Here is a 16,441-nt window from a genome sequence, read left to right as displayed (position 1 = left end):
ACAACCCAATCTAACTACCCTGTTGTGTCGCATACAGCTTTTGTCACATCCTTAAACCAAACACATTATGTCCCTAGCCTGCTTGGGGTAGTATCACCAGAAGTGTTGCCAAAAGTTAAGTCAACCTGTATCACCTGTACTACTTTTTCCCTACTCATACTACTAGTTGCAGTAGAAAATATGAAGAAATTGAAGAAATAGGATACATTTTGGAAGCAACTAACATCTTTTGATGTACCATCCTGCGGGTTACTGAAATTACCAGGGTATTCTGGAGCTACTGTGAGTTCTGAAAAGTTTGTGGTGACTTTCATCATTTCCACATAATTTACACTTGCTATGAAGAGTTCACATCTAACTCATCAGATCCTCCAAGTGAGGAAACAGAGAGAACAGCAAAGCCTCATGCTACTTCACGCTGGTGGCCACACTCTCTTTCACTCCCTCTTGCCCTCTGAACCTTTCCTGGCTCTGCAGAGCTATCCTTAACCTACACAAAGGCAGTATTTACTCAAGATAGTCCCTCAGCTGCAGATCATTTCCCTCTTCCCCTACAACCACACACAAATCTGTTTATATGCATACTTAAAAATGCACATGGTCATATAATAACTGCTCATGGTGTTACTGGGAGGGAAAGGCAGAAAGTGGGCACAATAATTATTATTTGATGGGTCAAATTTAGTAGTCCAATTCTATATAAGCCAAAGTAGCTGCATCAAGGATCTGGCATGATGTTTTCAAGCACTGCAAGCAAATAAAGGTGATTTGTAACAGAATGGTACCATAACCAAGATACTGGGTTCTGGATTTCTTTTTCTTTGAATCCAGGCCTTTCTTATTTTCAGGTTTCTCTTCCCTGCTAAAAGAAGTTACTGACATTGACTTTTGTGAGCAAGTGAATAAATTCTTAAATCAACCACTCAGATTTGGAAAAATTTTGCAAGTCGTAAGGGCTGTCAGTTCCAAGGCAGGTGAAAAGGTCCTGAACTACCCCCAGCCTGAATCCGCAGGAGGATAATGAACAGTGACTGTTAAAACAGCCATGAGAGCAGAAGAGGAAACGTGACCTGCCAGAGGGAATTAAATGCTGATTATTCCAGAACATATGGGACATGAAGCTGCTCTCCCTGAAAAGGTCTGCATGCTGACTCTCTTATTTACAGACACAAGCATGCAAGATAATGAGACTAAACTCTATACACAGTTATATCATTTATAACAGACCGCATGCTGTGGGTACCACAGCATGAGCAAATTCCCATTCTGGATGTCCGCATCAGACATAAATCAACTTTCAGCCAAAATGGACATGCCCAAATCACAAGGCGGCACCAGTTCATCTAGCTGGCTTAACTCCTCACTTTCAGTATTAGTATATATTCAGCCTGAACCTAAACAATTCCTTTCTGTACATGTAAATGTAGTATTTACACTTTGTTACTATTCTTCTAGAGCCACAGTTAACTGCCTTCATTAAAATTTTACGCCCAAAAAACTGTTGCATCTGTTCTTCTTCTCCAAACAGTGTGTTTAACGAACCATTTCATTTTTATACACAATTATCTAGGTTGGCTTTTCAGAGTATGAGCTTGAGAACTTGGGAAACTCCTGCCCTATATTTTATGCAGCACCTCAGGGGCCTCCTGAAGCGTTACAGTTTACATCTGCTAAGCAAATACTAAATAGATGGTTTAGCAAACAAAAACCTACGAGGTATTTCCTTGCTGTCAAGAAGATACCCCTCTGGAGACTCAGGGCCCAGACTACCTAATACAGTGTTCTTTAAGCAAAACGATTTCATCCCAGACTCATTTTTCAGCAATCACCTGCCCAGAGATTACTTAAGCTACTACGGAGTTCCTGATCCTAATTGAAAACTCCAGGCTCAAGCACTGAGGATTCTTCTTAGAAAGGAAGAGAGCTACACACAGGTCTCCTGGAAAGGAGATTAAACAAGGGCCTCCCAGATGCTACAAGTGACTCAGCCCAGGGGAACTCCACACAGGATAATGCTTCAGGGAAGGAATCAATGAGGAACAGCTTGGGAATGTCTACTTCTAAGCAAAAGTCTCAAAGGAGAATATTGTTTAATAAATAGAAGCCTAGCTGGACTTAAGACAAAAGATGGCCATTGTGCCTTCCTTGCACACAGGGACCTCTCCATCTGAGCAGAACTTGAGATCTTTTTCCTCTTATCACTTACTACCTCTCTTTGAGATAACTGACACTTCAAATCTTATTTTGGACAGTCACATAGCCAAGGAACAATAATCACCTCCCATGCAATGCAATGCTTCATGAAGTGTTGCTAAACAAATTCCTAGGACAGTGGCCCATGTGATTTAACACTCACCTCTATCACCTCTAGAGCTAGAGATTAGATCACCTCTGTCTAATGGTGATAGAGGCCATTTGTACCTAGGATTCTTGTGGTGAACAAGTTGCTCAAGTTGTCTACACGCCCCATTGCATAGCTCTATCTTCACTTGATGAAAAGCATTTTGTGGTGCTAGAATTATTTACAAGCACATTTTACTGCTTGCCATCCAAACACAAAGAGGATTTCCCGAACAGTGCTTTCCAGCACACAAGACTTCTCATCTTGGACCAAGATATTCCAAATTCTGAATCACTGACTCAAACTTGGACAGTTTTCTGCAACTATGCTGGCAGAACTGGAGCTTATCCAACTATATGGTGAGGACCAACTCACACATAGTCATCAAACAATCTGGATCTCAGATCCATTTCTCTGCTTTAACTATAAGGAATAAAAAAGTTCACCCCACTGGGAGCTGATTGGGAAAAGATTTAAAAGAATTAACTGATGAGAAGCTGCTTCAGCACAGGCAGAACATACCGATATAGCACCCTCTAAAACAACTTCTAGTCATAGTACATACAACTCAGCAACAGACCTATACTGATACTTTGACAAAACAAAGTGAGAAAGATTATGAAAGTGTCCTTCTGCTTTTTAGGATTAACAGCACAAAGATTCAGATGCCACAGAGTTTACAAACCTGTCTTAGCCCCTTATGAGAAGCAAGTGATTTTCTATAGCTACTACTTTGTCTTTCCATAAGCCATCTCAGCAAATAAGCTGCAGGCAACCAAATAGCCCCAGATACAGAAAACAGATTGTGTGTTTCAAGCTGAAGCATGTTTAAAGATAAAACTGTACGCTTAATTTCATCACACTTCTTGTCCTAGGAGTGTAAGTGATTTAAAAATAAAAACTGGAAGCCTTAAATGTTCTGTTTGGTCCAGTGGGAGGTAAGTATAATCTGTACACACACATAATAACACCTGGGCTCTTAATCCATAAACTATAAAAGCTTTGTGTGCTGTCCAACTAAAAACCTGGCAAAAGAATTAATTCAAACTGGAAGCAAACTTCATCTGACCAGAATTAAAAACCAGATACGCTCTTACAGTTAAATACCACTCTCAAATGCAATATTATAATTATGATCAATATTTACTAAAAGGTAGGATTTCTACTGTGGATGCAAACATCATTTCAGGAATCTGAATTCTGCACAGTGAAACTTTTACTTCTATAAAGACTATATCTAGGGTTGACAGGCAGAAAAACTGAAATTGGAGAGTAGGGGAGGAACCCCACAGTAGTTCTAACCTCTGAAAGCATGAAGATCATCTCAGAATACAAATGTGGGCATTTTGAGGTACTCTGAGTGTATACTGTCACTTAAGACTAAAGAAAGATCGCAAAGGTAATTTTTTCATGTAGAAGTTAGTTCCTGCCAAACATTAGCTCAATGAAATACTGGCCAGTGCAGCACTGGAGTCAAAGGCACCACCAACATCTTTACACAGCTAGGACTTGTTCAGCATGGGTTCCATAATCAAATATTGCTACTAATCATAAGCAAGAGCCTGTCATTTCCTTCTAGGATCTGCTTGCAAAGAACAATCTGAGCCACATTTAGTTCAACTAATACAGTGCTAACGCTAAAGAAAAAAAAGCACTATTCCCTGGCACCTCTGCGTGAGCTTAAGGGTTGGGTTATTTCCCGAAGGAAAGAAATTACTTCAGAGCTGCAGTTTCACTGTCTGCAACTTACTTGTCTATGGTTAAATACACGTTCCTGCCTCAAGTGCAAAGCATCTTCCCATTGTGGGAAAAGGCACCTTCTCTTGGCAACTGCCTATTCCCTGTTCTTTAAGTGAGAACCTGTCGTCACTTCCTTTGCTAAGACAACGCCCACTTTATAATCACATCTTCCTCTCACGCTTCCCAGTTACACTTGTCTAGTCCACACCAGTTCCATAAGCACTGAGTCTTTTACAGAGGCTTTCAAAAACCAATAATCTTCCCCTCTCTCTTCTCCACAACTCTTTGTCTGTCAAGCATGCAGCACATTTTCAATACATACTTACTATTAATGGTCACATCTGTCTGCAACTAGTTTGGGTTTTGGAGACATCTTCTGCAGTATGTTCTACTTTCACTATAATTATCTACAGTGTATGTTGTCTTTCCAAATGCTAGTTTAAAAATAACAAAGTATTAGATAGGCCTGGGACGTACAAGGCTGAAAGAGGTTCAGTGACAGCATTAATGTGATTCATGAAGTTCCAGCAACCATACTGAAGATAAATGAATCAAGAACGTGCACACAGAACAGAAGAGTGTCTTTTGTTCTATGCCAGACATATTCAAGTCACTTCTGCTCTCTCTGCTTATTCATCTATCCTCAACACCACACTCATTCTCAATTTTATTTGGAGGACAGTAGTGCTCAAAGGGATTCCAGAGAGATTAAAAAAATAGTGTTTTTTTCAGTTGTAGTGTATGATTTTCATATTTAAGACATTGCTTCCAGAAGATCTTTGAGAGCTAGCAACAGAACAGACATTTCCAACCAAAACAAAACCCCACTTGATGCAACAGCATTACATCCCTTCCCAGAAATGCTTTTTTCATTCTTGCTCTGGTCCCTCCTAACCGCTGTTTGCATCTGGCTGAGCCAAACAGCTGCTGCCCAGAAGAAGCTGTAGAGCACCCCATACTTGCTGACTGCTCCTTTTTGGCTTCCACTCACTAAATATCCAAGGTGTCACACTGCCTGGATCCTGCTCTTCCTCCCCTCCCAAAGGGCACAATGTAACCCTTTGCTTCATCACTCTTGAAAGGGTATGCTCTTACATAGCAACAACTTCTACATGTTGGAGAGAAGACAGGCATAGCAGAGCAGCTGGAGACTTTGCTGGAAAATACTATAAGGTGTTCACAGGAATGCCTTTACTGGAATTGCTGGCATTTATTTGCAAACCTAAAAAAACCAATTATTTTGAGCTTCCCATTACCTAAATTTGAAATCCTGTAGCTCTCTTATGCACATATTTTGATAATCCATCCCAGGATTAGGCCAATTTGTGCTCCACAGACAACTGCACATTTTTAGACTTACTTTTAGGTCAATAGGTTTCTCTCCGAAAATTTTTGAAGTAAGCACAAACAGCTCTAGGATGCTAAAACCAACATCTTCCCCAACTGATACTGAACATCCAGAAGATCCCAGCAAATCCCACCCTCCTCTCCACCTCCCAGGCCCTTAGACAGCCAGCCTCTCCTCTGCTCCTCATGCACCAGAAATGTTCCATACCAGGGAGAGCTGTCAGCTCTAGAGAGCCCCCCAAAATTTTGTTTCACTGTGTTCTAAGGAATACCAGGGCTTCAGGAGGAAAAAATTCTCTGACACAGAGAGAATCCACATTGTCTAACCAGGAGAGGGAATTTGTAATAAAGACTGCAGCAGGCCAGACTTCATTTTCACTAAGGATACTGGGATGGAAACAGGAGGTTTTCATAAAAGATTTTAAAATTTGAAAGTCAATTGCAGCCATTATTTGACAGGGCCAGGCTTGTGGAGCTTCAGGGCATGTTGAAGCACAATCAAACACATTGTTTTCTTTCTCAGGTTTTTCCCCAGAGGAGTGCACAAACAGCAAGGGTTGACTTCACAGACAAGACAGACTAAAAGGTGACCTCTGCTTTGAAAAGGATGAAATTTCATTATGGATACTATGCCTTTAGCCACAGTTCTTTCAGCATACATTATGGCTCAGCATCTGTATACAATACAGAGCAAGATCTTAAAATCCTAGGATCCTGCCATAAAGTCATTTTTCCCCCTCTCTCTAGCTAAGGTCAGGTTCCCCTGGAGAAATAGTTGTTCATAAAAGCTTTTGAGCATCTGCCCTTAACTTATAGCAGTTGCAAAGCCACAAGACTCAGAGACAAATTACTGTGTCTTTAGCAGCAGTAGCATTAAGTGGGTCTAAACATCACATTTTTGTCTGAATAGGAGACCGAATTACATATCTGTCCACGGCAGTCCACAAAAAGTCAAATGAAGAAAACTGTGTTCATGAAAAAAAAAAATGTTAAGGGTAACAAAGTGGAATGTTATGAAACATTATCTAAAGCAGCTTATTATAATGCAGTTTTGCTTGCAGGATGCACAAAGCATCATCTCACTCACTTGTGCTCTCTGAATAAATTCAAGCTACTACCACAGCTGTCTGCAGCACAGCAAATGATTGCTACCCAAGCTTTTCAAAGCCATGCAGTATCTTTCAGCAGCAATGCTTCAGTCCTTCACAGCAAATTCCCTGATGACAGAATAGAGAAATGGTTTTTAAGTGTGAAGAGTAGCAAGGCCAGAAGACATCATCTGAGGCAACTGTTAATACTGCATGTTTGTATTGCTCCTCTTAACAAACATACCTGAAACTCCTCCAGATAATGCTACATTTACGTAGAGCATTTCCTCTCCTGTTATTCCCCAGGAACAATGAAAAATCATTTTCAACACATTTAAATCTTTTACCAAGTGCAAGCAATACATCATGTCAAGCTGCAAATAACAAAGCTCATCCCCAACATAAGCAAAACACAAATGAGATTTTTATTCCCAGCACACAGTGCTCACACCAAGAAACTGACAAAGAACAAAAAGCTCAGATTTAAATTTAGCTTAATTACTTTAGCGAAAACTTGCTTGCAGAACTTGAGATAACCCTTAAATGCTCATTCCAGACACTGGCTTTTAGGACCAGAAATGCACATCCTTACTAATGTATCGCTTTGATGTTCTATGGTTTAAGCGTCATGGCACCGAAACAGAAAGCTACAAAGTAAAATTCCGGTCCCACTGAAGTTGGCAATGGTTTTGTCTTTGATTTCCACAGGGCTAGCATCACTCTTGCTCTAACAAGTAACAACTAGAATCAAATTGCAGTATCTACTTTTTATACAACATACCTTGCACGTGCATTGCATTAAGTGTAGTTAGCTGGCAAACTTTGGTATCAGGAGAATTGCTTTGAAACAAATACATCTTCTACTGCCACAGAGCTCTTGCTCTGGCTCATCCCATCACGCACATTGTGTTTCCTGCGTGCATATAATACAGTGCTCTTACACAGGCACAAGAGGTTTAGTGATGTCTAAACTCTTGGCTTGCAAAAGCATGTACGTGTATCCCAGCCGATCATGCCCACGCCTGAAGCCACCAGGAAAGCGGGCAGCCAGGAACACATTAACATCATGCGAACAATTCCTGCAGTCTGCTCCCAGCAGTTGTCTTTGCTGAGGGCTCCTCAGATCTTAGGCAATAACCAGTTGTATCTGGATGAGTTGTTGCAGTGGCAACTGCTGGCTCCCCACCTCCTTCGGACCGCTCTCAGGCTACTTTTGGGATGAGGAAACAAAGTGTGTGTGTGGGGGGGGGAGTTGCAGGGTCCTAGGACAACAGTGGCTGGGAGTGAGCATGCATATAACAAGCCTCATCTAATATCAGGACCCCAAAACAGCAAGGCAGGAGGTGTAGCAAGTCAATCCCCCAGGTCCAGGATACATATTACAAACTTGTCTAAGGACTTAAAAGACCTCTGGGAAGGGAGGAAAAAAACTCTCCCATTCACCAGTCACCGTCTCAACCACTGCCTCCATCATTTCAATCATCAGATCCCAGGCAGCTTCTCACTCCTGCAGCTGTCCTGGCTTCAACAGCCCTTGGACTTGTAGTGCAGAAAGTGCCAAACACCCAGAACTCCTGTTTTAAACAGGATTTTACTGGTACTGCCTGGCCCCCTGCATGCTGTAGATGCAAGGATGAGCTTGACAAAGCTCCTGCAGCACAAGCCTATGCCATATTACAGCACAGAGAGAAAAAACAAACAAACAAACAAACAAACAAAACCCTATGTTCTGACTGCACACAGTCTTGTACAGCTACAATATGGGACACAAAACTGCAAATTCAAGTGTTAGAGGAAGATGTAAATAATATTATGTTGAGCTAGCAAAGACAATTTGCACTTAGAATACATTTATTCCTATCATAAAACTTTTATACTCCTTTTAAATAATCAATCAGTTAACTATTCTGAATATTGAACTGCTACCATGCTTAAGTGTTTAACCATGAATCAGGACCCAGCGAGTACTGCACAAACCCAAAAGTCCATGTGCTGGTCTCAAAGGAGGCATGAGTTTGTAACGATAGCTAGCCTCTTGATAAAACCCTGAACGCACCCTTTAGACCCACTAACCATCTGGCTGCAATACTGCTGCGGTAAGGAGCTCTACAAAGCGATAAGAATATATTTAAGTTGTTGCCTGTCAGTTTTCACTGAATGTTCTTTCCATCACCTTGATCATGTTAAAAAAATGGATTGGTCCATTTGTTGTTTTATACATGTCTAATCAGTGCTGGGAGAAGTTGACAGTGGGAAGAAATTAGCAAGACAAATCAGCTGGCAATAATAATAGACCCACAGAAACTCCTTTCCCTGGGCATATTTCCTTCCTTCCTTCCTTCCAGCCTGCCCAGACCCTTTCCAGTTGCTCTTATCTGCCACATGCTCCTGGGCAGAGGGAAACCCAATAACCTAGTATGTCAGTGAGCGCACACAATGGGATGACTACCAGATCTTAGTACTGTTTGCCCTTGTTCACACCACAGCAAAGCATTTGTCAGGTTTTACTTTCATGATGCTATGATACACACACACAGCTGAATGCCTTTAACTGCAGCTCTGCGTCTCTAAATTAACATAAACATTGTAAACACGCTGAAAGCACTTACAACTCTCAACTAGATTCTGCTTCTTTAAAGCTTACTGTGCTTGGCCATGCACAAATTCTCTCTCCAAATGGTCACTGTGTTGCTTAATCCCCTCCTTGCCTGTGTAATCAGCAATAGAAACATTGTACATCTGGAAAAACGAGAAGGGGGACAGGCCCAGAAGAACAATGAAACTCTTAACTGGAATCCTTGCAGAGTAGCAGGATGCAGGTGTTGGCTTTTAAGGATTTTATGACTAAGGTTTCAGAAGCAGCTACTCACTCTGAAGGCCTATTATTCCTGCTTTGTCTACTCTTAGTCCGTAGGACAGATACTTTGACAACTTAAGGTTTTAACTATAGCAGTCAATATTAACCTTTCAGTAAGTGTCTAACAATTAGTCCCATCAGAAACTCGCATACAATCTACCAGTTACCAGCTTACTTCAAGAATCACAGAGAAAGGGAGACTGTTCTTCTGCAGACAATCTCTCACCTTGAGATACTGTTTCCTCAAATCCATTTCCAGTGTCAGAGCCCTTGCAATTTCACCTTATCTTGCCCTTGCAAGACAGTGTTTTTTGCCTAGCTCTCCTTCCATTCCTAACCACAATAGGCATGTTTTGCAAAGCCCATGATAGTCTATTTTCAAAACCAATGCATAATCCTATATATGTTTAAGCCAAGTGTATAAACATGCTGGAAAATGCACTGTGTGTACTCCATCCTATATGAAATTTTACATCTCATTTCATTTTGGGAAAAAGCTTTTTCAGACAGTTTTGGCTAAAGTATACAAGGAGCTTCAAAGACCTTGTAATCAGCTTTTACTCCACTGCCTCTTCTTTCTTGAAAGCACCTGACCCTTTTACTGCAAAGGTTATACAGAAGCATCACTTATAAAGCAACAAACGTAGATTAAACCTTGACTAGGTCATCTTTTGTAGTATAAGGAAATACATCAATTGTTAGAAACATTCCTACAGATATATATTAAAAAAACAACGCTGAAAAACTACTACACTTACTCTACGAAATGATACCACGTAGAAAGTATCTTCCCTTCTGCGAATAGCTTCAAAAAAGTCTTGGTAGCTCTTTGGAGAAGCATAATACACTTGCAGCTCATTTCCTGAGTTCCTGCTGAAATAAAGAAGGAAAAAAGGAATGACTTTAGATATGAAGAAGTTAACTTCAATGAAGCACTAACTTTAAAGACCAGCTTCTCAAAAAAGCAGCAACTATTCATACATTTAGAAGAGCACAAATAACATTTTAACACAGTAAAACACAATGAGTAATAATGGGTATTTGTTGAAAGTTCAAGGTATTTTGAAAGTCTCGCCTCAGGAAACTTTCCCGGGCTTAATTTTATTCACGGCTTTGAGGCAGGCAAAAAACAGCTTGTTTGCTCAATGAGGGGAGAGAGAAAAAAAAGCCAACCAAAATTACACAATGAATTCTGAAATAGATTTTAGTAAGTGTTAGAATGAAATGTCATTCTGAAGTAAAAAATTGATCTTTTTTCAAAATTTTTTTATATCTCTAAGGATACAAACCACTAACTGAAAGTAGTGGAAAGTAAAGTAAAAATAGGACTTTTCATTTACTCTCAAATGGGCAATGCTAACTTCTCTCTTACCTGTCTGAGTTTCATTTTTGGTTTAGTTTTTTTTGTTGTTGTTTTTGTTTTTTTTTTAAACACTTCAGTCAACTGGCTATTAATTTTCAACTTAGACATTGGAGCAAAAAAAAGGTATTCATTTAACTGTGACAATTATATTTTTTACAATTCTAAACTTTGGTATACCAGATGTAAGGAAAAGGCTCTCTGTCTAAAGTATTCTAAGTAAAAACACTGGCAAGTCATTCAATCATGGTTAAATATTCTAAGCAAACACACTGGCAAGTCATACAATCATGGTACTTATACGCTGTTTATCTTGGAAAGGTGAGAAATTCCCAGCCCATATTGCTCTGAAGTATACTTCCCCAACTCTATTCAAAAATAACATTTAATCAAATTGGAAAGCTGTACTTAAACAAAACATCAGCTAGACTTTCAACCAGTTATTTTAATTCCTTCCCACTTTAATAGCATACTGTCTCTTCACAGTACTTGTGGCAAAAACTCTGATCAGTCTATTCCTCCCAAGCTGTGTCCTGTTGACCCAGATTTTAAACTGTGGGGGCTGACCTACATTATGCTTGTAAAGATGCTTCTATGTACCAACACAATGCACAAATCTATCATTAAGTGATTTTCTTGAGCAGCACTAGTAGTAGACCATCATCTTTCCCTTCTCCTACTGCTAACATACTCCTTTTGCAAGAGAGACTGCAGCTGCCAAGCCATGTTTTTCTTAAACAGGATTGAAAGTGCAAATCCAGGATGTTCAACAAGAGGCAGCTCTATCCAATACATCCTCATCAGTAGAATTATGCAAGAGCAGAATCAGATCACATCCTTCTTCACACACAAGAAACTGATCTGAGCTAATCTGAGGTCGATTACTCATTCATAAAAATATGTAGGCCAGCAAACCATCCCCGAGATTTAACACTAAAATTTTACTGCAATACAAGACATTAAATCCATGTATTGTTCAGTAAAACACATCCTGAAGACTGAAATTGGTCCTACAGCGCCTTTTTCTCATCCATACTATATGAGCTACAGCAAGACTTCAAAAATTTCTTTTCTCCATGGGCTGCATACAGAGTTAGAAAGTTGCTTCAGAGCACTTGGAAACCACCGGATCTTTGCAAATCTCTCCTGGTTCCATGGAAAGTGTCTACCACTAGTGCTAAATTCCAATACCAGTGCATTAACCTTTAGGCATTTAAGGGTACCTACTGTGGATTGGTCTGTGAAAGGGAGGCAGGCATTTATGGTCAGAAAACAGATATAAAGCTACCAGTTGTTATAGTAATACATTACCACAATTACAGGAAAGCATCATATTAAGTTTTATACATAAATAATGGTGCTGAATCTGACCAGTCACTGGGTGATAAATCAGTCTTTCTCCTGTTAAGATCCTGTTAAGATCCTCCTATTCATAGATTAGATCATGCACGACTAACAGGTGACCAATAAGGGTGTCCTAGAAGCAAAAGGTTCCTCAGTTTCCAGTGAAAGCACTCAGGTGTACTCTACAAATACATCTGTATCATTAATAAAAGCTTCATGGCCACCTGCAATCATTTGTTATATATCAGGAAACCTACAAGAAGTTTAGTTTTTAGTTTTACACATTTGCACAGACACCACCAGTACATTTCACAGTTCTCCAAGGGCAATGCCTCATGGATAGCAATGCCTCATGGATAGCCTCACAGTGACAAAACTGATGCAACAGGCCGTTTCTTGTCTTCCATACCGATGCGACATAAAAGTACTTGGGGGTCCTGGCAGACAAGCTGAACGGAAGTCAGCAGTGCATCTTGAGGGGCAACTGCATAGCAAGCTGCATCACAGCGAGGTGAGGATGGTCAGAGCCTGGAGCACAGGGCGTACCAGGAGAGGTAGAGGGCACTGGGTTTGTTCTGTCTGGAGGGGTCTCTAACTGCAATCCTCAGCTTCCTAATGGGGGTCACAAAGAAGATAGAGACTGACTTTTCTAATAGAGACAAAGTTAAAGAATAATGGGCAACAGGCACCAATGACTACAAGTAAAAACCTAACTAGGTATAAGAAAAAAAAAATCGTTCACTGTGGCATTGTTGTAGCCCTGGGACACGCGCCCAGAGAGATGATGGTATCTCTCCCTGGGGATATTCAAAACTTGACTGGTCATGGCCCCGAGCAATCTGATCTCACTTTGAAGGTAGCCCTACTTGGAGTAGGAGGTTGGATCAGAGATCTGCACAGGTCCCTTACAGTCCAAATTCTTATGTGAGTTTATCATTTCAGGAAGCATCTAATAAATAGCTGATGGCTCTGGGAGGAACTAGAAATCTGTTCTACATTCTTAGCAGTTCCAGGACAGTCACAGCATGCAGCTGCCATGACTCACCGATTCTGTTCATTTAAACATCGTTCATCTGAAAAGAAATCTGACTTTCAGCACAGTAAATTATTCCATGCAGAGTTGCATGACGTTGTGGATTGTTTCTAAAAATCGAGCTAAATTATTTGAAGAGAAATGCAGACATTTATATTAAACTGCATTATATCATGACAATACACCTGCTGGTCCAGTCTTCAGTTAAAACAGACATCCTACATTTGCCTGTGGAATTTACAAGAAAAAAGAGTATTTTTTTTTCTTATAAAAGTTAAGATACATCAGAATTTGGCAGCCTTATTTCCAGAACATTTGCTTGTAGTTCATTATTCTCTCCCAGATTGATCCTTCTTTCAAAACTGGAATACAAAAGGAAGAGCCACAGCTGTCTTACTTAGAATGTTGCCATTGAAAGTATTTTCCTCAGATAATCTACTTATAGTCCATTCTGCTGATTTCTCTTTGCCACTTTGAAGCAGAAACCCTTTAACATGGTCTCAGAGAATTCAGGAAAAAAATTATTTTATTTTCCTTATGCATCTTTTTCCAGTTCTCCAAGTTATTATGTTCTAATAACCAGTAGAGAAAAATCAGGACACGAGCACAAACTATACAAATGAGATGTAACGATACAAACAGTGTATTTGGTGCTAGCTACAATGCCTTCACTCTTGACGATACTGAGATAAACCCTCCTCTTACTGTACTTGTGACACCTTACAACCTTCATATAAACTGCTGATGTTGCTCCAGATAGCCCCAAGACAGTCCCCATTTTTTCCCTAGATACTCAAAGCTTTTTAAGAGAGGACTCTGTAGAGCGAGATGAAGATTCCCTTAAGACCTATTGATAGAAAACCCCCAGAAAAGTGGAGCTGTGATAGAGAGGATCCTTTAAGTGTACTTTGAATCTTCGGAAGCAAAGTTACTTTCTGAGTATTTCCTGTAGTGACAGAAGTCAGGCCAATAGACGAAAGCTAGCATTTTAGATTAGCAGGCTTAAGAATTCTGACAAAAGTAAAAACTCATTTTCTACCAGCTGTGAGTGGGAAATAGTGTTATGAAGTAGAAGGCAATGAAAAAACAGTTTTTCTGTCTTACCTGAGGCTGGTGTCTGTGTAAGGCATGGCCATTAACTGAGAATCTACCTTTTCACTGAGGGAGTTCTAAAAAACAGAAAAAAATGACATAAAATGAAAACAATAAGCATTTTCTTAGTTTGGCACACACATGATGCAAGTCTTCAGCAAAGAGTGAATGTGTTAGGGAGGCAGGGGTTAATCAAATGCCCTGAACAACAAAATGTACACTTTTAATGGTAAAATACAAATAACTGAAATGGCAACCAGCATTCAAACTGGAGCCAAATAAAAGATGTTTTAATATAGCCAAATGTGAAGTCACACATTCAATGACAAAGAATAGAGGGTAGTACTATACACAATAGCTGCACATGTTTTGTCATCTGATTGCAAAATTTGCGATCAGTGATCTTATATTTATAGAATTCCTTTGAGGTCATATTCACTTCATATCTCTGCCAATATAATACCCATATGACATTTCAATTTGAAACACTAAAACCTAAACATGCCTCATTTGAGCAGTCTACCATTTTCCTTTGGACAACAGTGAGAAGATCTGATCTTTAATATTCAGAAAATCTTCTCTAGAAGTATGTGGCATTGCCCACATTTTTAAGCGCAATTGCTTTGCAGGTTGTTCAATCTCTTAATCAAATGAAACATCAAAAACTTACAGTCTTAATTTCATTCTCACTATAAACGTGTCATGTAGATGAAAGGGATTCTACAAAATGGGAAGTAGGAACACAAATCTCTTAATTCTGTACTCTTACACAAAAAGTATCCCTCTAACAAACATCTGAAAAAACGAAATAGAAATATTTCTACAAAAAACAATCAGCTGCGACCCTTAACAGTGAGCCTAATGAGTGTGCTGTAGGTTATGTTTCTCTCCCTTAATCAATTATTTATCTTTACACAGCCTTCCAGAGAACTCATAAGGAGGCAACTATCAATTTCATTTTAGAAAACCACCAAACATTCTGATGACTGCTAAAAAAATAAATACTTCCCAGCCTGAATCAGAGGGCAGAAATAGAAAATTTAAGCCTCAGCAAGAACTCTGGCATCACCATACATGACCCAAAACAGCCATTTGAAATGGGAAGTGTTGGGTAAACTTAATTCCAGGTGCTGTTGGCTAATTTTGTCTATAATAACAAGAACAGAGAAGTGAGAGAGAGTATTCAGTTATGTTGCCTGAAATTAACTTGGCATGCTATTGACTCACCAGTACAAACCTGCCTACCTGCATAACTCGTGCTTTCTGTTGTTGGTTATTTGATGACCTTCTAGACCTTGTTCTTTCCACTTCATGTCTATGAACCCATCCTCGAAGTTCGTGATTCAATCTATAAAAAATACAGCATTAACAGGAGATGTTTTTTAGGAACAGTGGCAGAATTTAATTTTAGAAAATGTCTAACTAGCCACTCTGAAGATGCTGCAATTTAGTACTCTTTCTACCTTATGGTATCTTGAACACTACATGAAGAAAATCTCGTTGCGAGACCAAATTTATGAGAAAACTCATAAGAAAAGTAGATACAGGACTTTCTTTTGCTACCGTGAACAGTAATTCTGAAATTTAAAATCAAAGGCTATCAGTTCAAGACTAAATACTGGTTAAAAGAGTAAAATAATGAATATAAATTTCATAGTAAAGAGAAAGAGTGTACAAAGCAAAAAGGTACCAAGTTTAGTGATGCACTCATCTCCAGAAAAGGTAGAGTTAAGTGTTTTCTAGCAGCATAAAGCAGATTGGCAGTGTCAGGTAAATCTACTTGTATTGGAAGTTAGAGAGACTATCTTGATGTATTTCAGACACAACAGGCCTGACTTCCATGTTATAAACATTTCCACATATGAACTGATTTCATTGAGTCATGGAAAGTTACAAGGTTAAGCTTATTTAATTCACATTTGACAAACAAACTGAAAAGCAGTTAATTTCAATGATCTAGATATCTATAGCATTCACACACAATACTGAATTAGCTTAATAATGCACTTTCAGTTGAACTGGTAGCATTAAGATCCATCAGTTAATCAAACTTGAAAAGATACCAGCCAAGTCATCAAAATGGTCCACTGGCCCATAGGTGTTTGTGTCCCTCTCAAGCATCTCCCACGCCAAACCAGAGTAGCGATCTGCTACCAATTCCTTCAGACCAAGCAGTTCTGGTCAGCAACCCAGTGAGCCATCCCAGCAGGTTACCAAGACTAAACTCAGATCTCTTATT

General features: G+C 39.6%; 1 protein-coding gene across 6 annotated transcripts in view; it reads right to left on the bottom strand.

Annotated features, from left to right (window-relative positions):
- Positions 1 to 16,441, bottom strand: part of ATF6 (activating transcription factor 6) — an 86,878-nt gene that overhangs the window by 41,335 nt on the left and 29,102 nt on the right. For 4 of the 6 annotated variants that reach the window (XM_062581402.1, XM_062581404.1, XM_062581406.1 and 1 more), the window contains 3 exons: positions 15,448 to 15,550; positions 14,215 to 14,279; positions 10,132 to 10,246 (listed from right to left, as the gene is read on the bottom strand). In XM_062581402.1, the coding sequence (XP_062437386.1) occupies positions 10,132 to 10,246; positions 14,215 to 14,279; positions 15,448 to 15,550 (283 nt within the window). The remainder of the gene's footprint in view (positions 1 to 10,131; positions 10,247 to 14,214; positions 14,280 to 15,447; positions 15,551 to 16,441) is intronic. The other 2 variants (XM_062581403.1, XM_062581407.1) reach the window with 1 other exon arrangement.

The sequence above is a fragment of the Rhea pennata genome, chromosome 8, assembly GCF_028389875.1.
Source record: "Rhea pennata isolate bPtePen1 chromosome 8, bPtePen1.pri, whole genome shotgun sequence".
NCBI classification, from domain to species: Eukaryota; Metazoa; Chordata; class Aves; order Rheiformes; family Rheidae; genus Rhea; species Rhea pennata.
Note: the sequence above shows the minus strand (reverse complement) of the source record. Positions and strands in the feature narration are given on the sequence as shown.